The following is a 26,936-nucleotide window of genomic DNA, read 5'->3' on the forward strand; positions in this document are numbered from 1 at the left end:
GTTAATAGCCCAACTCCTGATTTGGCTCAGGTCATAATCTCAGGGTCCTGAGATGGGAGCCCAGAGGCAGGCTCTCCACTCAGCGGGCCGTTTGCTAGAAAATTTTCTCCCTCTCCCTCTGCCCCTCCCTCTGCTCACACTTTCTTCCGCTCTCTCTCTAAAATAAGAAATAATTAAATTTATTAAAATATTAAAAATAAAACAAAAAACCTCCCCCAGACTTGGTGTTGGCCAAAACTGATAGACTTTAAGTGGAGAGCAGAGCACAGAGTAGAGGGAAGATGAAGAAACTGTATGAAAGAGGTGGTGATTAAAGGGACACAAAGCCTATCAGTCCTTGTGGGAAAAGCCTAAGAAGGAGGGCCACAGGAGACCATGAATCCAGGAGAGCAAAGGAACGGAACAACGATCCCATACAGGAGATAGAGCTCAGAAAAAGCTGAACAAACCTGATCATGTACTGATAGGAGCAAAGACTGATGTTTATTAATTTAATACTCACGTTACAAGAAATATTAGCAAATCTGATTAAGAAATTAACATGTAAACAACTTTAAATATAGTTACATTAAAATGAGAGAAACTGGACATCAAGAAAAATTTAAAAAGAAACCTATTTGTAAACATTCTGAAATCACAACTGTAGCTGAAGAAAACTTACTTGTCCTATTTTTTCAACTACCCTTAAAACACGAAACAAAAATAAAAAAATACTACATACTGATGCATGGTTTCTCAAAATATCTGGAGTCATTCCAAAGATATTAACAAAAAAGGGGGGAAAGACTAGGGAAAAAAAGAATTTAAATTTGCATTCCGAAAGTCTTGCATATTTCTTGGATTTCTTGGGAACGACTACATTATGATGACCTTAATCATCAGTGGTTATAATTTACTTGGTACTAATTCCTTTTGAGAAATGTCAAAGAGTGTCATAAGAATTACTATTTTAATGTTAAGAAACAAACTGGGTAAATCAGGAACTGACCCGTTTAAGGGACATGTTGATCAGGACAAGTGTAATTCTGTTGTGTGTATCTGATAACAAATACTACAGATGCCTGTGTTAGCCATCAAGTCTCTAGGATATTCCAATAACTGCAAAAATGCAACTGCCAGGGCACCTGGCTGTTCAGTCGGTAGAGTAAGTGACTCTTGATCTCAGAGTCTGAATTTGAGCCTCCTACTGGGTGCAGAGTTTACTTTAAAAAATAAAAATAATAGAAATAGAAATGCTTTTAAAAAATGCAACTGCCGGGGCGCCTGGGTGGCTCAGTGGGTTAAGCCGCTGCCTTCGGCTCAGGTCATGCTCTCAGCGTCCTGGGATCGAGTCCCGCATCGGGCTCTCTGCTCAGCGGGGAGCCTGCTTCCTCCTCTCCTCTCTCTGCCTGCCTCTCTGCCTACTTGTGATCTCTCTCTGTCAAATAAATAAATAAATAATCTTATAAAAAAAAATGCAACTGCCATGCTATTTAGATCATTTCCTGGAACCTCCCTGCAACCTACGGCAACTTTCCTTCTCACCAGGAAGTTGCTTTGGGATTAGCAATTTATAAAAGTCACCTAAATAGTGAGTGTTTCTAGAAAGGAAAAAGAAAAAAAAAACCATTTTAATTATGTTAATGTTATAGTTAAGTACTCCAACTAGGCCTTTCCATATTGCTGGGAGAGAGATGAAAAACACTTAGAGGAAGGTAGAAAATTATGCCTTTTGCTTTAGAGGTTTTGCTTGTTTAATTCCCATGTGGGGTACCCATACAGTGGGTTAATATGTACTCAGAGCTAAGGAAATAATACTTATAGTTAGATAAGTTAATAAGAATGAGAAATGACATTAAATGGACTTCTATGCTCTTCTATGCAGTTTTTTAAATGCAAATTCCAAGCTCCCTGCTCCCCACAGGTGTCCAGGAAGTAAACAGAGATGGAAACGGGGAAATCATTATCTTAACAACAAACAGTAACAATGACTGGGGGCTTATTATGTGTCAGGCACTTTTCCAAAGTGTATATATATTAACTCTAAATTCTCATAACTCTAAAGGAGGTATGACCATTACCCCATTTTACAATGAAGAAAGAGATACTGAGAGGTATCTAAGCCACTATGCGGAGCAAGGTACAAGCCACATTGATCCTGTAAGTAGAAGTTCACCAGTAAACACCCTTGAACACAGAGATCTTGCTTTAAAAATCACTATGGGGACACCTGGCTCAGTAGGTTAAGCAGCTGCCTTCTGCTCAGGTCACGATCCCAGCTCCTGGGATCTAGGCCAGTATATGGGGTCCTTGCTCAGTGGGGAGGAGCTTGCTTCTCCCTCTGCCTGCTGCTCTCCCAGCTTGTGCGCACTCTCTCTCTCTGACAAATAAATAAATAAATAAATATTTTAAATAAATAAATAGCACTATGAATCACCAGGAGGTTGTAGACCCTACTCCAATCACCGTGAGTGGAGGAGGGTTTGGTATACACACTTTTCCTCTGCTGTACTCAACTTCTAAGGAGAAGGAATTTTAGGTAGCACATGGTTCAGGTATTTGGGTGAATCTTAATCTGTTTTTGTTTTGCTTTTTAACTTTATTTTTAGGTAATCTCTACATCCAATGTGGGGCTTGAATTTACAACTCCAAGAACAAGAGCTGCAGCATCGCACTAGGGACGGAGCCAGACAAGTGCCCCTGGGTGAAATTTTTTTAAGAGGAAAATAAGTACCAGACTAGGAATCTGTCATCTGTCACAAACAACAACAAAACCCACTATCATTCTGGACATTGTTGCTACTTTAGGGCTCACACATAAATTAAGAGTGTTGAACTAAAATATCTATTTCAGATCTAAGTCCTAATTTTAGACAATCAACCAACAGGAAGTCTTTCCCTGACATCCATCTCCTCCCCTTCTTCCACAACTCAAGGGCAGTAAGCAGCAGTTCCTGGAGCTCCCTTACATGTGCAGACATTCATTTCTGACACATTAGCATACTGAATTATGGAAGCAGTTCTATCCATTAATAGCATGGGCTCCAAAGTCAGATCTGGGTTCAAATTCATACTGAGCTACTAACTGCTTAGCTATAGGCCAATTTCCAGCCTTTTTAAATCAGTGTTTTTCTCCTAATATTAACAGTAATAATGCCTACTCCAGTGTAAGAATTAAATAAAAGAATGTATGAAAAGCTTTTAGAACAGTTCTAACACAACTCGGTATCATCTTTCTTTCTTTTTTTTTTTTTAAAGATTTTATTTATTTATTTAACAGACAGAGGTCGCAAGTAGGCAGAGAGGCAGGCAGAGAGGGGGAAGCAGGCTCCCCACCAAGAAGACAGCCCTATGCGGGGCTTGATCCCAGGACCCCAGGACCATGACCTGAGCCGAACGCAGAGGCTTAACCCACTGAGCCATCCAGGTGCCCCTCGGTATCATCTTTCAATAAACAGTATCTAACATGGCAATTCACTGTCATCTTACAAGCTTATCACTTCTACTAGGACATAAGCTACGACTGTTGAGAAGGTATTTTTTAATCTTTTTTTTATTTTTTATTTTTTTATTTTTTAATCTTTTATCCCTCACATTTAGCAGTGCCTTCCATACAAGAAAAACTCAAAATATGTTATATAAACAAATGACTCTGAAATGTATCTACTATGTTTGAAAAAAGAGCACAACTAGTGACCTAGATCATATATGATTTAGTGATGGCTCTGGGGAGTTGCAATGGGATGTATCTGTCTACAGAGGTTGATATGTGTGAGCAGAGACAGAAGCGACTACTGTTTTTGAGGAACTTGGCTCTCAAGGGTATAGGAGGAAAGTGGTACAGGGTGATTGGGGGTCAAGGAAGTGTTGTTTTGAAATAAGAAATGTAGCGCATGTTTATACGAGTCAAAAGAAAAGAGCAAATAGAATGAAAGAGGTTTAAAAATACCTACAGCAGAAAACTCAGAGACTGAAGGATTGACACCCCACAAAAGAAAGATGCTAGAAAATAGTAAACAAGACAACTTTAAATAAGAACAGAAGGGGTGGGGGTGCCTTGGTGGCTCAGTGGGTTAAGCCTCTGCCTTCAGCTCAGGTTGTGATCTCAGGGGCCTGGGATCGAGCCCCCGCATCAGGCTGTCTGCTCGGTGGGGAGCCTGCTCCATCCACCCCCCCACCCCCCGCCTGCCTCTCTGCCTACTTGTGTCTGTCAAATAAACAAGTAAAATAAAATTTAAAAAAAAAAAAAAAAAAAAAAAGAATAGAGGGGGTTGCCTGAGTGGCTCAGTCAGTTATGTGTCGGACTCTTGATTTTGGCTCAGGTCACGAATGATCTCAGGGTTGTGAGATGGATCCCCACATGGGACTCGACACTCATGGGAGAGTCTGTGGGAGATTCTCTCTCTTCTCCTCCCCCTGCTCCTCCCCCAGCTCATGTGCAAATGTGCTTTCTCTCTCTCTCCAAAATAAATAAGTGAACCATAAAATAAATTAACTAATTAATAGATAAGAATGAAGGAAAGGACACGAGAGACGGGTACAATTATGGATAAGCTTATATCCGGAGGTACAAGAAATTAAGGGAATTTGTAACTGATAGCCTCTATTTTTCTTCTCTAACAAAGGAGGCATACAGCATTTACTTGGAATAAAAGAGGCATAAAAAACATAGGTAGAGGGTTTCTAGAGACAGTTTCAAGTCTGAACTATCTGTGAAGACGAATGGGAAAGAAAGTGGAGGATTACAGAATGAGATCATGGATCCAAATGGTACAAGTTCATAGTTGAAGCTGAGCTTTATCGTACCATTTTTCATTTTATATATTTGAAAACTTCCAACATTAGGATGTTTTAAAAAAATGATATGGCACTATACACCCACCAGAATAGCCAGAATGAAAAAAGACCCCGAGGAGGATGTGGAACAACTGAAACTCTCATACTCTATTGGTGGGAGTATCAACTGGCACCTCAATTTTGGAAACCTGCTTGGCAATTTCAACTAAAGCTAAACATAGGTATTACCTTTGGAACCCCACTGACAGGTAGGGAAATGTGTACGCATTTGCACTGAAACACAAGAATGAGAATGACAAAGCAGCATTTTTCACAATAGCAAAAAATTGGGAAAAAGTCCATTAGTAATAAGCTGGGTAAATCAATTGTGATACAGTCACACAACAGAATCCCATATAGCAAGGCAAATGAACGGACTACAGCTACACAAAATCAATAATATTTCTAATGTGGTAAGTAAAAGACAAAAAACACAGACTGTATAATTCCATTTATATAGTGTTAATATAGTGAATCTACATAGTTAGAAATCAGAAGAGAGTTGGGAAGTTGCTAGGAAAAGCTGTGAACTTGAGATGTGTGAGGAGAAACAGAAGTGACCACTGTTTTGAGGAACTTGGGTCTCAAGGGTAGAAGGAAAGTAGTAAGTGTGATGTGTGGTCAAGGAAGGGTTTTTTTGTTTGTTTAAAGATTCACTTATTTATTTGACAAAGAGAGAGTGTGCACAAGCAAGGGAAGCAGGCAGGTGAGGGAGCAGGGAGCCCAATGCAGGGATGCGAGGCTCAATCCCAGGACCACAAACGAAACCGAAGGCAGCCACTTAACCAACTGAGCCACCCAGGTGCCCCTGAAGGATTGTTTTCAAATGAGAAATGTGGCATATATTCTACTTCCTGATCAGGGTGAGATTAAACAGATGTTTCTGCTTTGTGAAAACTCTCTTACCTGTTTACTTGTAAACAATGCTTTCAACTTTGTGCTTCTCTATGTATGTCATACTTCAGAGAAATGGTTTACTTTTCTTTAATTCTTAAATTTTTTTGAAGTAAACTCTACCCTCAAAATAGGGCTCAAACTCATGACCCTAAGATTAAGAGTTGCATGCTCTACCCACTGAACCAGCCAGGTGCTCCTAAAAGGTTTACTTTCAAAGAAATGTGAAAGAGCTGAAGGAGTTAGAGACAAAGGTTACTTCTGTTTTTGTTAAAAATATAATGTCCCAATGTTTTATAAATGGCCTTTACAAAAAAAAAAAAAGTCTAGCCACATTTGGTACAATAAGGTCTCGCTAATGTACATAGTTGTACACTACAGTCCATGAGCAGGAGCGAAGAAACTGGCCTGTAAGATAAATCCATGTCAGAGACAGAACTGAGCTCTGACCAGGGAACCCTGGATTACAGAAGAAATTCTGGTTTTTAAGTAACCAGAAGAGGGGTAGAGGGTGGTGAGGCCCAAAGGTCCCTGCTCATAAAAGCCCCAGGTTCTCTTCCTTTAATTAACACGGAATAGTAAAAGTAACTGGCAAAAAGCAAAGCTAACACACATACACAAAACAAAACTCAGGTAAAGTGTCTTAATAAAGATGAGATCACAGAAAATTAGAAAGCAAAGAAATAGATAAAAGAGCAAAATGAGTAAATATTACCTCCTTATGGAAAATTCTGAAGGTAATAAAGAAAGGGTTAATTACAATAAGAAAATCACCCCTGTTGTAAGCATGTCTAACTTGACTGCCTCAATCTCCCAGTAATTTCTTTCTAATATCCCAAAGTGAATTCAAATTTCCCTAGCAACCGTCAACAGGGGCCAGTCTGTCCTTATTTTCTACCTTCCCATAAATGCATTTATTTCCCTCAGAGGCAAATTAAAAATGTGAATTTTTGTGCATCTATTTCTTTTTTCTCCCTCACACCTATAATGTAAATGTATAGAGCTTGTATAAAGGCAACTGACATAATTTTGTACATAATAACAAATGATCTGATTAATTCAGGAAACTAAGAAACAAGAGACCTTATTTAACTTGCTACCAACAGGAATACTGTGTAATACAAATAATTATAATTATCTCGTGAGCACATCACACCCATAACTTTGTAGTTAGTAGGATGTTCAGAGACTAGATATGTTAGAAGGTGACTGGAACTAAAGCCCCAATTTCTAGACTTCTGCTGACCAAAAGGTTAGCTGCAGCCACACATGGTTACTGAGCACTTAACATGGCTAACCAGACTTAGTATGAGGGAAAAAATTTAAATATTATTAATGTTTAATTTGATCACATACAGAAATGATATTTTGTATATACTGGGCTAAACAAAATATATTCTTTAAGAACTATAATGTCTCACAACTCTATAGACTCAAATATTTCCACAAGGTACAACCTGCTGGGGCTGAGGAGCCCAAGATCTCCAATTCCATCTACATTCCATCACCCCGGGGTGCCTGGGTGGCTCAGTGGTTAAATACCTGCTTTTGGCTTAGGTCCTGGGATGGAGCCCCACACTGGGCTCTGCTTGGTAGGACGCCTGCTTCATCCTCTTCCACTGCCCATGCTTGTGTTCCCTAATTCCTATAAATAATAATAATACAAAATATCCTTCCTACCCAGAGGTTGTCAGAAGAGCAGATTCAAATGAGACACTTATAAAATTATCTTAAAAAATAAGTTACATCGGGGCACCTGCATGGCTCAGTCTATTAAGCATCTGACTGTTGGTTTCAGCTACCATCATGATCTCAGCAGGGAAATTGGCTTGTCCCCAGGCTAGTCTCCCACCACTTGAGGACTTCCCCCTCCACCCCATGCAAATTACATCGTAACAACTGTGCATTTTGGTTCACTGTGATGATCTAGATTTAGTGACTGCTACATGTTTATAGTACTGATTCAAATTCCATCGCTGATGAAGTTATATAAATAATGCATATATTGATACTTTTGGAAAAATATAAATTTAAAACTTGTATAATGTTCTTGAGTTTTTTGGAAACTATATATATATATATATATGTTAAATATATGTTAAGGGGGATACACACACACACACACACACATACATACATACATATATGTTAAGGGGGAAAAAGGTACAATTCACTTTTCTAGCCAAGAGTTACCAGGTTCTTTCTAAAAGTATCAGATTTCACACTGTACAACCAAGTAATTCCTCTCAATTCTTACTGTACAACAACCCAGGGCACCAACTCTCAAAAGTTTTTGTCTGGCCCATCAGGGAAAACCCCCATGGGAATCATCTGGTATTCAAGAGTTCAAAGCTCTGTTCACTGGGGAATCCAAGTGAGACTGAAAGTCAGCTACAGTCCTCTAACAATTCAACAGAGATGTGGCTGAATTTGGTTCACTGTTTCTTGAGATTCCTTGAGAGCATGTGATCTGTGCAGCCAAGCTACCAGTCCTCTGGAGAAACATTTAAAACTCACTCAGAACATATATTTACACTATGGGATGGTGAAAAAGTAACCAAAATTGGTTACCTGTAATCGAAGTTTGTTTTTATTTCTTGGAAGTAAATGAAATCAAAGTCATTCCCATTCCAACTTGTAAAATGCCTTTGAAATAATGAAAGTGATTTAATAGTTTCAAAGGAAATTTGCATTGTCTCAGTTAACCAATTAACACTGGTTAATTTGACTGTTAATCCTTTTTCTCACCAACTATCAAAAGACACACTAAACCATGCCATGATCTCACACCTACCCTAAAAATAGACTGTTATTATCTTCCTCCCTTAGCCTACCTTCTCTTTGTCAACAGGACAGGCCACAGTCTTCTCTTCTACAGCACACTGCTAATTAAAATACACTGCAAATACTCCTGAGTCAAAGTTAAAGCCTTTAATGCTTAAACTCTAATTGGCTAACTCTTTATTAGAAACCTGGAAGAGTGAGTCAATGAGGTGAGGGAAGAAGGTGACAGAAAAGGCCCGTGGGAGGGCGCCTGGGTGGCTCAGATGGTTAAGCCTCTGCTTTCGGCTCAGGTCATGATCCTAGGGTAGGGTCCTGGGATCGAGTCATGTCGGGCTCCCTGCTCGGCGGGGAGCCTGCTTCTCCTTCTCCCTCTACTGCTCCCCTTGCTTGTGCTCTCTCTCTCTTTCTCTGTCAAATAAATAAAATCTTAAAAAAAAAAAAAGTTAAAAAAAAAAATGAAAAGGCCTGTGGGAAACCACAAAAGAGAAACTGTCTCTAAGTCACCATTTCACCACTGAATGTAAAAACATTTTCAGCTTCTTTTACATTTTTACACAGAGACAGTGATGGATTCAACAGAGTGAACAGACCACAAAGCAATGCCAATAATGGAGCCCCAAGAGATCACCAAACCAAACGACGAACTTCGAACCAGCTTCTGCAACAGACCACTTCATCATGCCGGGGTGACGTCTTCCCAACTCCCTCGCATTCCACAATTCGTCATTTCAGCCCCCCAAAAGAGTTGGGTAGAAAATAAGATAGGGAACCAGCAACAGAAAAGGTTACTGCTTTTTACTGAAACATAGCACACTCTTAACAGAAACCAGTCTAATTCCAATACCAATCTAACAATTATTCTAGAATATTAGTTTTCTTTAAAAAAAAAAAAGTGGATGAAAAACAATAGGATAAAGTCATAAGTTCATTTTCCTTAGATAATTTTTAATTATGTCTGGGTTACTTTATCATTTTAAAGTCCACCTCCATTCCCTGCTGGCCACTGAATGAACAAATGAACCAAATTAAAAGTTCCCAGTAACAATTCTTGCCTTTATTTAATTACACCTGATAATGATTTGTACATAAGAGAGGACAGACAGAAACAAGGGGACTAGGAGAACAGGCTGCGACAGGAAATTAAAATGAGACTGACTGTAACACGAATGCACTCCATTACTGAATGCAGAGCAAAGCTGACACAAACACCAAACACCAAGCTGGTCTGGGCAGAATACTGAGCCCAGCCCTGCTCACCTCTTCCATAATGTACCTATTCTTTTTTGTTGTTGTTGTTGTGATGTACCTAGTCTTGACCTTCAAATGCTCTTTCCCTCTGGGTCTTTTCCTCAAGTCAATATACATCAATTCCTGTCTGGAACACTTTCCCCATTTATATCATTAACAGGCACTGTGCACACACTGCAAACAAAATAAGGAATAAACAGATAATCCCTGACACATCATGAAATGTACAGCCTGTTGAGGAAAAACAATTATAATAAAGGCCCACTTGATAACTGTTAGAACACGCTCCAGTAATGTAATATGTTCAGAGCAGGGAAAATTCATTTACCAGATGCCAACAAAGCTATTTCAACCATCTTAAGAGCTGCTGGCACAACCCGGGCTCTAGGTGGTGGCTGGAGGGATACAAGCGACTCGGAAACTGATGGATGTAAGCCGATGAGAGGAATACGAAGGTAGGGTGCCCGTATTTCTGCCTGGGCATTTTGATGGCTGAAAAAGCCACCTAATGGGAGCGGGAGCAGTGCTCACGTAGACAGTTCAACTGGAGGCGCCTGTGGGAAGTCTAAGCAGGGGATGCTAAGTGGGGGTTTCAAATGATGGGGAGAAGCTTGGTAGACAGACTAGAAATAGACTGGAAGCTGTCAAGACCTAAATGCTAACTGAAGCCATAACTTGAGGAACCCCAACATTTAAGGTGCAAGGAGGATACTGGGTACATGAAGAAAAATGAAAAGTAAGGTTCTGGGTCTGGTGGCTGTAAGTTACAGGAGTCCCTCTCTGCTGGCTTCTACCTTTATCCTCTCGGTCTGCTACTGTACCTTGGGATGAAAGTCATATATGCAACGCTTCACTATCAACCCAACTGCAAATGCTAGTATGTTTTTCTTTCTTTACTTACCCGATGCCCGCTCTTTTTAATCTATGAAAATCTAGCTTCACTCACTACGGAAACCATCTTCCCTGTGGAATCCAGAACTTCCTAAATGTTCCCAGTAATTTCCTAATCGTAAGTCCTATTGACTTCATTTTTGCACCAGTTTCTGGGACACCCTCCTCCCACAGTTGTCTTACATCCCCCACAACACTTCCCACTGTTCACCTGCTGTGTACTTACTAGATGGTGTGCTCCAATGTCACCTTGCATCACCTCTCCTAGTCCCACTAGCTTGTCCTGGCTAACCCAACACAGATGGTACTTCTCAGCAGCGATTCTCAATTCTCTACCACCAATCTGTCTTTCCCAAGATCCTGACCTTTGTTTCAATTTTCCTACAAGACACTTTTTTTTTTTTATACTTCCATTCCCCTCAGATGCCTCGAACACCACCTGTCCAAACTCAAACTTGCTGGTGGTTCCCTCTAAAACATTCCTCTTTTTTTCCTCTGTAGTTCAGTGACTTCCCATTCACTCAAAGCCAGGAATCCTACTGCTTCTCTCCAACTAATTTCTTGCAACTAACCAGGTATCAGGCTTCAGTTCATTTCTCTCAAAACAACTTTTTAGATCAGAGAGGAGGCCCAACACCACTGTTTTTCCATAGGGGCTGCTTCTGTGTACACCATCCTAGATAGCTTCCTGTGTTAGTGTTAGACCATTGTTTCCACCTGCCTCCAGGACTGCTGCAGAGTTCATCACTTAAGCGAATAATCTCAGCATATAATCTCACTTCTTTAATGGCTCCACAAGCTTCTCAGTGCTACCACGGAGAGTAGTATAACTTGACAAATGTCAATCATCTTTCATCTCCTACTAAGCTCTTGGCACAGCCTTGGAGCCTCACTCACCCAGAGTGTGGTCAGCAGTGACATGATGAGGAACTTGCTAAAAAGCAGAATCTCGGGCCTCACCCAACTATCTTACGAGAATGATTCAGATACCATCAAAAGTTTGAGAAGTGCTGGTTAGGTGCTTTAATGAACTGAATTTCTCACCTCCCAAGACACATTCTACCCTTTCAGATCTCCATGCCTTTGCAAAACCTGTATCATCTGCTGGATGTGTCCTATCAAAATTTGCGCCTTGCGAAGTTCTGTACTACTGTAAGGGTACCTAGCACAGCACAGAACATAGTAAGCAATAAATACCTGAATGACTAAATCATGTAATCAATTAATTAATGGATGAATTTGGCTCCAGACATGCAGGTTCTGAGGTACTAAAGTGCATTCAGATGAATGTGAATGTCAGGCAGTTGGAAATAGTGGCGCAGGATTCAAAGCAGAGGTGGGCTGAGCTGGCACTACTTTTAAGTCCTGAACAACTATTTGGAGGTTATAGTAACGGATAAATGAGGCCACCCACATTTAAGATTGAGAGAAGAAGACTATGGGACAAATCATGGGGAAGGCTGGTATTTAAGGGACCTACTATGAATTCGATGAAGAGCAGGTTAGCAGGGTGCAAAGAACCAAAACAGGTATCAAGGAGCTCCGAAGAGATGAATGGATTTGCCAAAGGGTTCCTGTTCTCTCTGGCAACTGAAGTGGAATAGAACAATGAGATCAAAGATAAAGCAAAAGCTTAGAACTTCTTTAGACTAACAACAGAATGAGACAAGGCAACTGGAATGACCACTACCAAGGACCAGAGAGCTGGAACTGATGAGAGCTACAGCACATACACGGGCCTAGTGATTAAAAAGCTGCAAACCTTCAGTCATAAGACATTTGCTCTCTGCCACATACCATAAGCTAACACTGGGACTATAATAAGAACACAAGTAATGCCCCTCAATGCCCCTCGTGCAATGAGATAAACTGAGTAACTGATGGACACCGCACAAGAAATACGGTAAGAAGCCATTATAAAGTGGCTTCCCTTGGAGGGGGGGCAACTTTTTTTTAGGTGGTTGGTATAATGGAAAAAATGTAGACAGTAAGAGAGGTATATGGAGGGGATCAAGTTCACATTTAATCTTCATTATTTTTTACACAAAGGAAGACTCCAGGCAAGCAAAATGATAAAACATTTCACTCTGCTCCGTAATGACTCTGAGATGGTAGGAACCCTATTCTTTTTTTTTTTTTAAGATTTTATTTTATTTATTTGACAGAGAGAGATCACAAGTAGGCAGAGAGACAGGCAGAGAGAGGGAAGCAGGCTCCCTGCTGAGCAGAGAGGAAAATAAGCTTAAGAAATCATTGGGCGACTGGGTGGCTCAGTGGGTTAAGCCGCTGCCTTCGGCTCAGGTCACGATCTTAGGGTCCTGGGATCGAGTCCCGCATCGGGCTCTCTGCTCAGCAGGGAGCCTGCTTCTCTCTCTCTCTCTCTCTCTCTCTGCCTGCCTCTCCGTCTACTTGTGATTTCTCTCTGTCAAATAAATAAATAAAATCTTTAAAAAAAAAAAAAAAGAAATAATGAATTATGATGTATGTCTAAAAGATTTCCTAAAGTGTTGCATCTGTATTCAGATTCAACCTTTTCTTTTTTAAGATTTTATTTATTTATTTGACAGAGAGAGATCACAAGTAGGCAAAGAGGTGGGGGGGGCAGGCTCCCTGCTGAGCAGAAAGCCTGATGCAGGTCTCAATCCCAGGACCCTGAGATCATGACCTGAGCCGAAGGCAGCGGCTTAACCCACTGAGCCACCCAGGCGCCCCAGTAGGAACCGTATTCTTGACACACAAAGCAACTGAGGCGCACAGAAAGGACAGAGGCCTGCAGCCATCAAATGGCTAACAAGTAGTGGGAAGACAAGTACTTTTTTTTTTAAAGATTTTATTTATTTATTTGATAGACAGAGATTCCAACTAGTGAGAGAGGCAGGCAGGGAGAGAGAGGAGGAAGCAGGCTCCCAGCTGAGCAGAGAACCAGATGCGGGGCTCGATCCCAGGACCCTGGGATCATGACCTGAGCTGAAGGCAGAGGCTAGCTTCACTCATGCTGACAGTGTGTGAGAAACAACAGCACGCCAAACTTTAACAAGATCCTCAGGTGATGCTGATGCTGATACACGGGCCACATGAGTTTGTAACACCCGCCTAAGCCCTGGTTCCCTGTGTTATTGTAATAGTGTCTGAGAGTATGAACTAAGATTAAGAAAATAAAGGGCTAAAATGAAAGTCTTCAGTATTTGGCACATAGTCAAACCAACAGCAGGTTCTTACTACATGACAGATAACCAGTGATAGAAATTTAGGAGGTCAATTAGAGGTAATCAAAGAGGAAAATGGCTGTTTCAGAGGCAAAAATAGCAAATGGTAAGAGCAAGGATTAAGGAGGAAATATGTGACCTTAGCAAATTAAGTTATATAACTACTCTGCACCTCAGTTTCCTCACATGTGCAACAAGGATCATTACAATACATACCCTCCAGGACTGCTAGGTAGATGGAGTATATATAAAGCCCTTAACAGTGCCCTGGCATTTAATAACTGTTCACTCAAGGCTCTAATATTACTACCATTGCTACAGCTGTTCTACTACAGCCACTTTTGCTACTGGTAATGTGACTTGATACTGGACAGGTAATAAAATACATCAAAAGGGCTTCCACTAGCAACCAGAATATATGACAAAACTCTTTACAACCCATATGGAAACAGATCTAGAGAAAAAATAGCACTGCACTTTTTAATATGTAAGTCTCCTCCACTTTGTTTTGCCAAATGTAGAAGTCAATCATGTTACCACTCAAATCAAATTCATAGGAATGAATGCTTAAAATGGCAAGAGTTATCTGAAGAACTACTCAAAGCCATAGATCAATTACATAGCTTTTTGAGTTGTTCCCTAAGCTGGAAAACTGTACCTAAAAATAGTTGTTAAGCTAAAGACAACAGTGCTTTTATGAGAAGTTCACTATCTTAGTATACCGTTTATGAGTAGAATGACTCTGTATCAAAAATATCCTGTTGAGATTGCTCCTAACAAAGTGAGGTGTCCAGAAAAAAATGAAATCCACACAATTATCTGGAAATCCCCAGGGTGGGGGTTGGCATTGGGTGGGGGGTGATCTTCTACATGTGTTATTCCACTTTTCTGCTCTAGATGTAGCTTAAAATATTTTTCCCAGAGAAAAGATGCGTTACCCACTTCAACTTCAGTTTAGTCTTTGACAAAACAAAGGTGGGAATGTACCATGTAAACTGGTTACTGACCCTTCGTCCTTTCCAGAAGCATTACTTTGGAAATTTCACCCAAGTCTAAATGATATGTATCAAAAAGGTGGAGGTGGTGCTATATATTGAAGATTAGACTTGTTAATAGAATGTTGATCCCATGAGTAATGCTCACAGATGTGGCACCCAACAATGGAATTAACATTTCAACAGGAAGCAGAGAGCCATCCCAACAAAAAGGGCCACCCGCTCCTCTCCAACACTTTAAAAAAAAAAAAAAAAAAAGCCCTTCCAGAGACTACACAAAGTGTGCCTCCTGAGGGTCGCACCGTTGGATTTTTAAAAATAGCCATTTGGTTCTAAACGTGACATATGCCTATCCTGACAAACAAGATCAGTTAGTTAAAACACTGCCATGAAAACTGATCAGTTTTTTAAAGCGTCAAATGATTATGCCTTCTAATGGTCCACACATTTTTTAAATGCCTATTTTTTCCCCTCCTGAGAGAGGCGCAGTCAAAAAATGTACTTGGCGAATCCTTCAGGAATTACCCTGTATAAGTCATCCCCTCTTATCTTCGAAATGAATTAACTCATCATAAACGCAAACCGAGCTTACGATTTCCTCTTTGCACTTCGCTCCGGGAATGCAGCAATTCTACGACTGCATTTCTGCAGGAACCTAGTCTGGATTTCCAACCGGCTACTCCGTCGAGCCACCGTCTAGTTAACAGCTCGGGCTTGGGCTCGCCTCTTCCCGAGATGAAGAAGGCTCAAGCGACGACTGTTCGTCTCGTGCTTGGGCTCGCCTCTTCTAGGAGACCAGGAATGCTCACGCTACTGTTCCTTCAGCGCCTCTTTCCTAGAGATCGCTAGGACGCACGGCGGCACTGGAAAGCTCAGTGTCTATTTAATCATGGCGTTTGTAATTCAGCCTCCCCGCCTGGACTGCTCAACACCTGGGAACTCGCAGCCCTAGGCTCCTGAAACCGAGTAACCCCGCGCGGACTCGACACGAGCGAACAAGAGAAAGGGCAAGAGCACATAAAGCAAAGCTCGCACCCGCCGCGAAGAAGGGTCCGGGAAAGACGCCGGGCGCACCCGGCACGCCGCGCCCACCCACCCGCGCCCCGGGAGCCCCTCCACCCACGCCCCCCATCTCGGGGATCGGTCCCTACTACCCCCAGCTCCCCCCGCCCCCGCATCTCACGCCCCCGCACGGCTCCACTCCGAGGCGTTCCACCTTCCCGGCTCGCACGCCCGGCTCCGCCAAACCACCCCGGTGCAAAACCGCCCGCACAGCCACCACTGCCGCAGCGCCCCCAAATCGCACCCGTCCCCTCCCCCACGCCTCATTGTTCCCGGGTGGCCGCAGGCAGAGAGCGCCCCAGGGCGGTGCCGGCAATAGGAACCCTTGGAACCAAATTGCCCCCTACTCACCCGCGACTCCGCACAGGAGGACCAAGCGCAGCAGAAGCGCCATGGTGGCGGCCCGGCCGTGGGCGGTGACTGGAGGTAGGCGGCTCTCACCCGGGGTCTCAGTTAGCCGGTGCCTGCGCGCTCCCGACTGGCTGGCGGCGGCGGCACCTCAGCACCCCCGTCCCACCCCACCCTCGCTTGGCAGGTGAAACACGTCACTTCCGGTAGTGACTGAGCCCCGCGGCGCGCGCCGGCTCCGCCAGGAGCGTGGGGTTGCCACGGCAACCAGCGCGGGCTGCCCTAGGGATCCTCCGGAGTAGGAAGCTTCCCGCGCCAGCTGCGCTCCGCGTTGCGGTGAGCGGGCAGCCCTTCGCCCCAAGCAAGAGCCAGGGTCCCTGCTTCAGTGCCTTCAGTCAAATCCGGGTTTGTGCACTAGGGTCGGGCCAGCCCCTCTCCCCAAACAACTGACACCGCGGTCGCGCCCTTGCTCCAGGGCGCGGCACGGGACAATACTCGCCCGCCAGCCCTGGGATCCTGAAGCGCGGCGAATACGGGTGGCCTGGCGGGCACTCACCCGGCTCTCCCCGCGCGGTAGTAGAGAATGCGGGGTGGGGGTGGGTGCTTAGTTTCCAGCCAAGCGTCCCACCTTCGGCGGTTTGCTGCGAGGTCTCCCACCTAAGGCTCTGGGGAAAGCGAACTGATCAGCGCCTCCTCCGCTCCATGCCCCCCGCCCCCCGCCCCGCATTTCCTCCCTTTTCAGGAAGTCGGTGGGCTGCTGTGGAAGCCTCCAGAAGGCTTTTCCCCATCACCAGTAATGACTGAACCCCTAGACTGCAGCTTCGGGTTTGGGAAATGCCTGGGCTGGCTTTTTGACCCTTTGTAGTCAAAGGTTATTTTCGCCCTAACATTGGCCATCAAGGACCAGTGAGCTTTAAAAGTGGGGTTTAGGGGTGGTTGAAGGCTGGAAAGAGGTGTTGGGAGGACCTGGGAACTAGAGATTTTGGATCGCCTGATCAGCCTACAGTGTCACTTCCTGGTATCCTCGTGTCATTTGCATTCTTGGTCGCTCTTTGCAGATAACATTTATTTATAACTGCTGATAGACTTTGGTGTTCTCGACAGTTCCATATCAGGAGTGAATTAGAGGAGAGAAGCAGTGTGGTGCAGTGGGTAAGTTCTTGGGTCCCGGAATGGGACAGTTAACTGGGCAAGTAATTTGGAAATACACCTTGCTATGAAAACTAGATAAGATAATGCACAAAAGAATGTTTGGCACTGTGCCTGGCGCAGAGTAAATACTCAGTTGAGTGGTAGCTAATAAAAGAGTGTTATTGGGAATATTCTTGTTATTTACTGAACCAACAAAGGAAAGTAAATCGGTTATTAGTAAGACCAAAGTCTCTCAAATGGAATTTAGCCTGGTGGTCTGCTATCCTGACCTCACCTTAAAATTACCTACAGGGGTGCCTTGTTGGCTCAGTCAGTGGAGGTCGGACTGTTGATATCTGGGTGGGAGTTTGAGCCCCATCTTGGGTATAGAGATTACTTAAAATAAAATCTTTCTAAAATATTAAAATTATCTAGAGGACTTTTGCAAAATACCAGTATCTGAACTCCCACTCCAGGAATCCTGATTTAACTTGTCTTCAATGGAATCCTGACTGATCTAAGGAGGGTCCAGAGTAATGCTAGGTATTTCCTATTAAGGAAACAAAAATTCTCCTGGATATAACTGAAAGTGTAAAATATTTAGAACTTAAATTTTTACTCAACACATTATATTTCATGAAATTAGACAAAAGTAAGTATTAAAGTTATTCATATCTGTTACATAATATTTTTCTACTATTAATCACTTAAAAGCAGCACACATTTATTGTAAGTGTCTCCTCTAGGAGAAATTAAACTCAACCTTCATGGGTTATCTCAACCACTTACTAGAGGAAATCTTTTGAAATTATTCAAAAGGATTTTTATCTTAATCCCTTTGCTTGTAGTACTTTTTTTTTTTTTTTGCAATCCTTAGCTTTTGCTTCCTTCTGTGGTAGGCATTTTCATACCTATCAATCACTTACCTTACTCTCAACATTTCTGGAAGGCCAAAAAGGCACATTATTCATCTTTGTCACTCTTGGAATCCAACTTTAGTAGGTTCTCTAGTATCTGTTGAACTGAATATATTCAATTCATATATTGGTATATTGACATATTACTAAAAAGCGTTTAATATGTATACAATAACAAATCATTGCATCTTGGTATATCTCTTTAGGATATACTTTTAAAAATGTAAATTTTACAAAATTAATGTTTTATACTTCATTAGATCACCGAACACAAATTTTTCCAACTGTATCATCTCCAAGATTTAAGTAACTTTGAAAGGAGCAATTTATCTTCTTCGGGAAAGTAATTCTTTATACAATTATATTAAAGTTAGATTTTGGTTTATTAAAGCTGGGGGAAAAATGAAAAAAAATAAATGGAGTCATCTTTAGATTTTGGTTTGTAACTACATTATTTTGTATAAACAGCAGCTAAAATTATGCAAATTTCTGAAACTCCTTAATGATACCTTAAAAAGCCTTTGTGACTATAGTTAGCTTGGAAATTAAGTCTCCTGAAAGCTGTAATGAAATAATCCCATTAATTCTGGATCCTGCAAGTTGATTGATATTTTTAAACCAAGCTAACAGTAGTGCACAGCCTTTAAATGAATTGTCCTATCTTAGTAAAGCACCAAGCACTCCACATTGTATAGCTTCTAAACCAGCAGAAAGGTGATTCTTGGTCTGTCAGGAAGGTGATGATACTCTTAGAGACACAAACAACAATGGTTAATATAGCATTTGTTCTTAGAAGGATTTCTCAGCAGTAATGGATTTGCTAATACACCAAGAGATGATTAAAATCTTGTGATCACATTCAGAGATTGACCTCTTCTTAAGAATTCTTAAAAATTAAAGGATTTTTACTTCTTCACAGCCTGGCATATAAAGGCATGTAAAGCAGGAAACTTTTTTTCATAGGTGACGCTGCTGATTTTTATACTTTCTGGAAAATGATAATGCTGTTCTTAAGAAATGACAGTTTCTGGGGTGCCTGCCTGGCTTAGTCAGTAGAGCATGTGACTCTTGATCTCAGGGTCATGAGTTCAAGCCCCATGTTGGGCATGGAGACTACTTAAAAGTAAGGAAAGGGAAGAAGAAAGTTTCTCACAATGTATTCTACTTACAATACCAAGAGCATGGGTTTCATGGGTTAATACCATTAAAGTCATCTATTTACCCCTGTGCAAATGAATTTATAAGTACTTTAGTTTTATGCCTTGTATATAATATTTGGAATCAACTCTCAGGCAGTGACCTAGAATTTTTTTAGATTCCTAATATTAGAGGATTTTTTTTCTCCACCAGAGCCCATGGTTCTTGGTCATGCCACTTTGAAGACTGAAGAGGTAGACCACAAAGAGTGGTGGGCAGCAAAGCAAGATTTACTGAGTTATAATACAAGGCTCCCGAGGAAGGAGGGGCTTGGAGAGGGTTACCATCGGGGTTCTATGTCTAGGGAATTTTATGGGTTTGTTGGAGGGCTGTTTAATCTAACCCTTCCTTTGCCTGTCATCCAATCAGGTTTTTGTCATCTAGCACATGGAATAGGTTGGAGGGCATCTTCCAGGATGGTGTAAAAATCTTTTAAGGGTGGCTTCGTCTTGGTTGTGGGGGTGGCACTTTGTCCCTGTCTGCCTTCCTTCCAATTATCCTTTATCGCTAATAATGTGATTCCAGAATGAATACACAAAAGTGCTAAGTTTAGGTGTGCCTGGCTGGCTCAGTCAGTGGAGTTGGCGACTTGATTTCAGCGTTGTACGTTCAGTCCCCACATTGCGTGTAGAAATTACTTAAAAATAAAATCTTAGGGGCGCCTGGGTGGCTCATGGTTTAGCCTCTGCCTTGGGCTCAGGTCATGATCTAAGAGTCCTGGGATCAAGCCAGGCACTGGACTCTGCTCAGTGGGGAGCCTGCTTCCCCCTCTCTCTGCCTGCCTCTCTGCCTACTTGTGATCTCTCTCTGTCAAGTAAATAAAATCTTAAAAATATATATATATATATTTTAAAAAATGAATAGTTTATACAGGCCAAAACTGAAGATTTTATTGATGGCCTTTTAGCTTTTTTATCCAAGAGCAGTCTCTATTTGTTCTGATTGTTTCTTTGTTTTCATCTCTGTCACTTCATACTATTTGCTTTCCTCCGATTTCTGCTAGTTCGTTATTTTCTGCTCAAAGGTTAAAATTGGGCTGAGAAAAAGAAGCATGTTGAAAGTTCTGGGCTTGCTGGTGATTGGGTTAGTCACAGGCGATCACCAGTATAATTGCTTTTCTTTTTAGAGATTTTATTTGAGAGAGTGAGAGAGGTCATGAATGTGCACAAGTGGTTGGGGCAGGGGGCAGGCAGAAGAAGAGGAAGAAGCAGACTCCTTGCTGAGCAGGGAGCCTTTTGCAGGACTTGATCCTAGGACCCTGAGATTATGACCTGAGTCACAGTCAGACAATTAACTGCCTGAGACACCCAGGCGCCCCTACTTTTAGAAACAAACAAACCAACCAACCTGCTATCTAGCACTTGAGTGTAAACACATGGTGGGCCACCTTTTTTCTTTTTTTTTTTTTAACATTTTTTTTTTAAGATTTCATTTATTTATTTGACAGACAGAGATCACAAGTAGGCAGAGAGGCAGGCCCAGAGAAAGGGGGAAGCAGGCTCCCTGCTGAGCAGAGAGCCCAATGTGGGGCTCAATCCCAGGACCCTGGGATCATAACCTGAGCAGAAGGCAGAGGCTTTAACCCACTGAGCCATCCAGGCGCCCCTTTTTTCTCTTTTTTAATTAAAACTGGCCCCAGGCCCAACGTGAGGCTTCATCTCACAACTCTGAGATCCAGAGTCGCATGCCCCTCACTGAGCCCGCCAGGTACCCCTGGGCCAGCTTTCTAGAAGGATGACTGGAATAGCACGGAGGGCATCAACTTTCATATATAACTACAGTTTAGTATATCTGTTTGATATCTGGTCCAAAGATCCAGTTTTACTCACCCAATCTTGGGCCAGCTAGCAGAAGGGGTGAAGGTGGGAATCTCAGTTTTTAACTTTTTCTTAAACTAACTTTGAAGCAATCACCCTGTTTTGGTTCCCCTCATCCGTTCTCAGATAAGCCTGATGCTATCAAACCCTGATTTATTTATTTGAGAGAGTGAGTGACTGCTTATGCGAGCCAGGGGAGGGGCAGAGTCAGAGGCAGAATTCCAAGCTCATTTCTGGCTTTGTGCAGAGTTCCCCTAGGATTTGATCCCAGGACCCTGAGATCATGACCTGAGCTGAAACCAGTATTTAGTCATTGAGTCAACAAAGCCACCCAGGCACCCCTCATATTTTCTGTTTTGCCGTTTATACAGGTTCTTAACATTAGGTTTCCCTCTTCATGTTTTATGATTATTTTTTAATGGCAAGTGCATTTTGTGGAACTTTCTCTGTGTGAAGTATTTGAGACCTTTAAGTATTTTCCTTGAAAGAAAGTTTGTATTAACTTCTTCCAGGATCCAGGGGCACTACCAATACAGGAAGACTTTAAAAATAATTTGGGGGATTAAGTTCCCAAATGACACAGTTCATATAAATTCGGATCAGAAACCAGCATGAGAGGATACTAGTCATTATAAATGCTCAGAGGAGGCTCATCATTCTCAAATCTTCATTAGTCCTTTTAAATAAAACAACATTCCTGTGCTCTATAGATGGCGGGCTATATGAAGAAATCAAACCACGTCTCCCTGTGTTGATAGCCCCCCAGGGTTTTTCATTTAGCTCTCTCCTGTCAGTTTGTTGAATCACTTGAAAAACATTCTATTTAGTTGCTTCTGCAGGATTCTCTGCTGTCCGGGTGGAGTAAACAAATCCTTGTCAAGCATTTCCTCAGCAGGTTTTCCTCAAAATATCCAAGTTTCCAGGGCCACAATCTGACCATCAGGGGCCCTGGGTGCACTTTTTTATTTTTGTTTTTGTGGGTCCCTCCCACCACAAAAGATCATTAAAATTGGCTTTTCTACACCTGAAACCAATTTTACCATATATAGTAACTAGAATTTAAATAAAAACTTAAAATAAAAAAGAATTTAAAAAATAAAAATAAAATTATCTTTTACAACTCTGCTGGTATAAAGACATTTAATCCAGCCTGGATTGTGGCATTATTTCATCTGATTTTAAAAAGAAATGAAAATATTTTTAAAGACCCTGGATAGGGGTGCCTGGGTGGCTGAGCGGGTTAAAGCCTCTGCCTTCCGCTCGGGTCATCGTGGTCTCAGAGTCCTGGGATCGAGCCCCACATCGGGTTCTCTGCTCAGCAGGGAGCCTGCTTCCCCCTCTCTTCCTGCCTCTCTGCCTAATTGTGATCTCAGTCAAATAAATAAATAAAATTTAAAAAAAAAAAGACCCTAGATAAACTGGATCTGAGCATTGCTTGTCTCTCCCTCACAATTCCCCTGTTTGCTGTTTTGTACCAATAATAGTAAAGGTTTAATGGGAAAGGGAAGGAAAAGGGTGAACTTACACATTTTCCTCTCATCCCTGTCTCTCTCTATTTTTTTAAAGCTTTTTTTTTTTTTTAAGATTTTATTTATTTATTTGAAAGAGAGAGTAAGAGAGGGAAAGCACGCGGAGGGAGGAGAGGGAGAAGCAGGCTTCCCACTGAGCAGGGAGCCCCATACGGGACTTGATCCCAGGCCCCTGGGATCATGACCTGAGCTGAAGACAGACACTTAACCAACTGAGCCACTCAGCTGCCCCACCCCTGTCTCTTTTCACCTCTTGCCGAAAGTCCCTTAAAATGTCTTCATTTTCAGTCCCTTTTCTCTACTTTTTCTATGCCAAAGCAATCCACCAAGTACTAAATTTGTCCTGTACTAAAGATAAGAAAGAGATACAATATTTACCTAAGAATAAAAATATGTTGCTTGTTTTATTTAAGCTCTTTCTTCATCTCCATGTTCTGTAGTTTATATTTTGGCTTTGACATGTTTATGTTTGTTAGCTTGTTTGGGTAAAAATAAGTAGGACTGGCAGAATAAATCAGGAGCTTATATCCTCTTTCTGGGATTTTACACTAACCTTGCTAGCGACCTTTGGGAAGAAAATTAAACTTTGTGAACTCTATCATAATCCTAGGAAGAAGTCTAATGGCTGGCGTTTATGACATGTACATGGGGCATTTTGAGAACAGATGACTTAATGTTTGCCCAATGCTCTGGGCATTTTAGATCAAAGATGCTGAGCTTACCCAGCATTAAGCCTATTTAATTTATACCCAGATTCTATATTTAACTCTGACAGAAGTGGACAGAGACTCATACTTTGTATTTTGCTGGTTTCTTTTTGGCTGGAGACAGCTTTCTGTCTGATAGATAATAGCAATGCTTTACATTTATAGACCATATAACATCTTTCATCCAAGGAGTTCAAAGAACTCAGCAATTATGACTCATTGTTCCTTAAAATATCACTACAAAACTTGAGATGACATGCTTTGAGGTACACTGATTACTGAGATAAAGAAACTAGAGTCATGGAGGCATGAACGTGTTAACAAGGTGTTTCAGGAGTCAGACATAGAATTCAGGTAAGTCCCCCTTTCTTCGATTAGATCTTAACATTCCATCCCCATAAAGGTAAGTTCTACAAGGATTTCAGTTGTATTTATGATAAAGATAATACTTCCTTTTTTTAGAGATAATACTTCTCAACTATGAAGATTTTAGAACTTATTTCCTTCTTCAAGTGCATCTCCTTATCCCTACCCTTCCTAGACCCCTCCCATAGCTGTAGCCACTCTGCGATACTGTCACTGTGACCAGAACATCTGACCTATTCAAGTACTCCTAGTCATCATTCCCATTTTAGAGTTAAGTGTCTCCTCCTAAAAAGACCCCCTGATTAAATGAAATTCCAGAAAAATAGTTTCCCAAAGTACCAAGCACCGCCCCTTTAGAGCACCTGCCATAGTTAAGATTGTATACTTAAATGTGTCAATTATTTGAGTGATTGATTGATACTTATCCCACTCATGCAGCTGTAGGCTCCATGAGCACAGGGAACATGTCTGTTTCTTCTGAACTATTTTAGCCCCAACACTTAGTTTAGTGCTTGTGCTAAATATGGGCTCAAATATGTTTGGTGACTGAATTACTTTAGATTTTAGGAGAAGTGTTCTTTCAGAATTTGAACCCAGATCCTGAAACTTTGGTTTCGAATTATAATCAGTAAGGAAATAATTGGCATTCTAAACTATTTTTCTAATATTTAGGGGCACCTTGGAGGCTAGCTCAGTCATTAAGCATCTGCCTTCAGGTCAGGTCATGATTCCAGGGTCCTGGGATCAAGCCCCACATTGGGCTCCCTGCTCAATGGGAAGCCTGCTTCTCCCTCTCCCACTCCCCCTGCTTGTGTTCCCTCTCTCCCTGTGTCTCTCTCTCTGTCAAATAAATAAATGAAATCTTTAATTAAAAAAATAGACTATTATTCTAGTATTTGAATAGAAAAATACTTAGAATGCCTCAACAACTTCATTCAAGCTAAAATTATTAAACTAGTACGATGACAAGAGCCCAATTAGGAAAATGGAGAAAAGTCAGGTGCTCATTAGAAACGTGATTAGGGGGAGCTACCGCAATTTGAAACAGAATTTTTCTTTGGTCTTTGGAAGTCTGAGATTAGACAGAAAGCCCATGGACTTTTTCTTAGCAAGAGTCCCCACCTGAACTTGAGAAAATGGACTTCTCTATTTCTCTTTGGCTTCCAGTCATCTTCACATGTTAATCTGAGTGCTCAGGAGGGGCTGACTATAAGGACACCTGAGGATGAAGACTGATAGAAGAACAGCTGTATTCAGGTTGTCTCTTCCCAGGCCTTACAGAAGTGCTCACGTGTGAGACTTGAGGAATTCCTGCTGGCAGAAGCCCGAAATGTACTAACCAGTTGCTTGAGTGTAACACCCAGTAGGCAATAATCTCTCTTCTTTTGAAGTTAGATTTTTCTGATTTAGCAGGAAGAGCGATCCAAGAGGTGGGTGTGTGTATGTGTTGTTTGTTGTTATTTTGTTGTGTTTTAAAGAGGGCCTTTCAGTAGTACTCAACCATCAGAAAGGATGAATACGCAACTTTTGCATCAACATGGACAGGACTGGAGGAGGTTATGCTGAGTGAAATAAGTCAAACAGAGAAAGTCAATTATATGGTTTCACTTATTTGTGGAACATAAGGAATAACATGGAGGACATTAGGAGAAGGAAAGGGAAAGTGAATCGGGGAAATTGGAGGGGGGAGATGAACCCTGAGAGACTGTGGACTCTGAAATAGGGTTTTAGAGAGGAGGGGGTGGGGGGATGGGTGAGCCAGTGGTGGGTATAAAGGAGGGGATGTATTGCGAGGAGCACTGGGTGTTGTACATAAACAGTGAATCTTGGAACACTGCTTCAAAAACTAAATATGTATTTATTTTATATTGACTAACATAACACAATAAAAAAAATAAAGAGGGCTTTTCATAGTTCTGTCTTTGTTTTGGAAAGAAATTCTAGAGGCAGTACAAAGCTAGATCTTTGTACTTTGAAGAGAGTAGAAAGAAACAAGGGAGGAGATCATTGACATGACAATTGATATGACAGTTATTGTCATAGTTACAATAAAAACTGATGGGGTCTGAACTCCAGTTGTGGTGAAGGAATAGTCGACATTTTAGAGACAGGACTAGGAGGATTTGAGCCCAGTTAGATGTGGGCTGTGAAGAACAGGAAACAAAGCCAGCTCAGGTTTCTAGGTTTGGGCAATCAGTGGATAAGGGTGCTCTTAACTAAATAGGGAATAGAGGACAAGCAGGTTTAGTGGAGTATAAATGTTAGGTTTTTGGCACCTAGGGAACATCCAAGTGAAGATGCCAGAAAGAGAGACGACCTGGCTGGAGAGCCAGATTTGGGAACCTAGATTACACTCCTTTGAGGAATTAGTTTGTTTTTTGTATCAGTTGCAAATCTCATAGCAGCCATGCTGTAAATGTGTATTTCCCAAGGAAACAGACAAACACCTGTAGCCTATGGTCTTCCTGACAACATGATGAAATATCCTTCATAAGAATGTTTCTTTAGGGGGACGCCTGGGTGGCTCAGTTGGTTGGACGACTGCCTTCGGCTCAGGTCATGATCCTGGAGTCCCAGGATCGAGTCCCACATCGGGCTCTCAGCTCCATTGGGAGTCTGCTTCTCCCTCTGACTTCTCGCTCATGCTCTCTCTCACTGTCTCTCTCTCAAATAAATAAATAAAATCTTTAAAAAAAAGAAAAAAGAATGTTTCTTTAGGGACTTGTCTTCACAAGGCTTGCTCTGCACTCCATCAGACAGATTGGGAGCCAAGACTTCTTTGCCAAACCTTATTTTCCCAGGAACAATGGAGCACAGAGTGTTGGAGGGCAAGTTGTATATATTTAGGGTACAGAACTAATATTGTTTATAGTTTTAGGGAGAAGGGAGTATCCAAGAAGTGAAGGGGAGAATTGGTAGATTATTCAGTGATCTAGCATGGATAGATGCTGGTGGAGATACTATGGAAAATTGGAATAAAGGACCCTGGTTAGAGTTGAAAGAGTGAGTGAGTAGCAGATGTGCTGAAT

General features: G+C 41.7%; 1 protein-coding gene and 1 long non-coding RNA gene across 12 annotated transcripts in view; one reads left to right on the forward strand and one right to left on the reverse strand.

Moving 5' to 3' along the window:
• CXADR (CXADR cell adhesion molecule) overlaps window positions 1–16,377 on the reverse strand; it is a 52,892-nt gene extending 36,515 nt beyond the window's left edge. For all 7 annotated transcript variants that reach the window (XM_082742258.1, XM_082742255.1, XM_082742257.1 and 4 more), the window contains exon 1: window positions 16,247–16,377. In XM_082742258.1, coding sequence (XP_082598384.1) covers window positions 16,247–16,289 — 43 coding nt within the window. In that variant the 5' untranslated portion in view covers window positions 16,290–16,377. The remainder of the gene's footprint in view (window positions 1–16,246) is intronic.
• A 64-nt stretch (window positions 16,378–16,441) lies between these two features.
• Window positions 16,442–26,936, forward strand: part of LOC309870168 — a 106,125-nt gene continuing 95,630 nt past the window's right edge. The window contains exons 1-2 of one of the 5 annotated variants that reach the window (XR_014314523.1): window positions 16,442–16,648; window positions 17,302–17,395. This is a non-coding gene — a long non-coding RNA (uncharacterized lncRNA). The remainder of the gene's footprint in view (window positions 16,649–17,301; window positions 17,396–26,936) is intronic. The other 4 variants (XR_014314524.1, XR_014314525.1, XR_014314526.1 and 1 more) reach the window with 4 other exon arrangements.

This window comes from Mustela nivalis (genome assembly GCF_964662115.1).
Source record: "Mustela nivalis genome assembly, chromosome: 1".
Lineage (NCBI taxonomy): Eukaryota > Metazoa > Chordata > Mammalia > Carnivora > Mustelidae > Mustela > Mustela nivalis.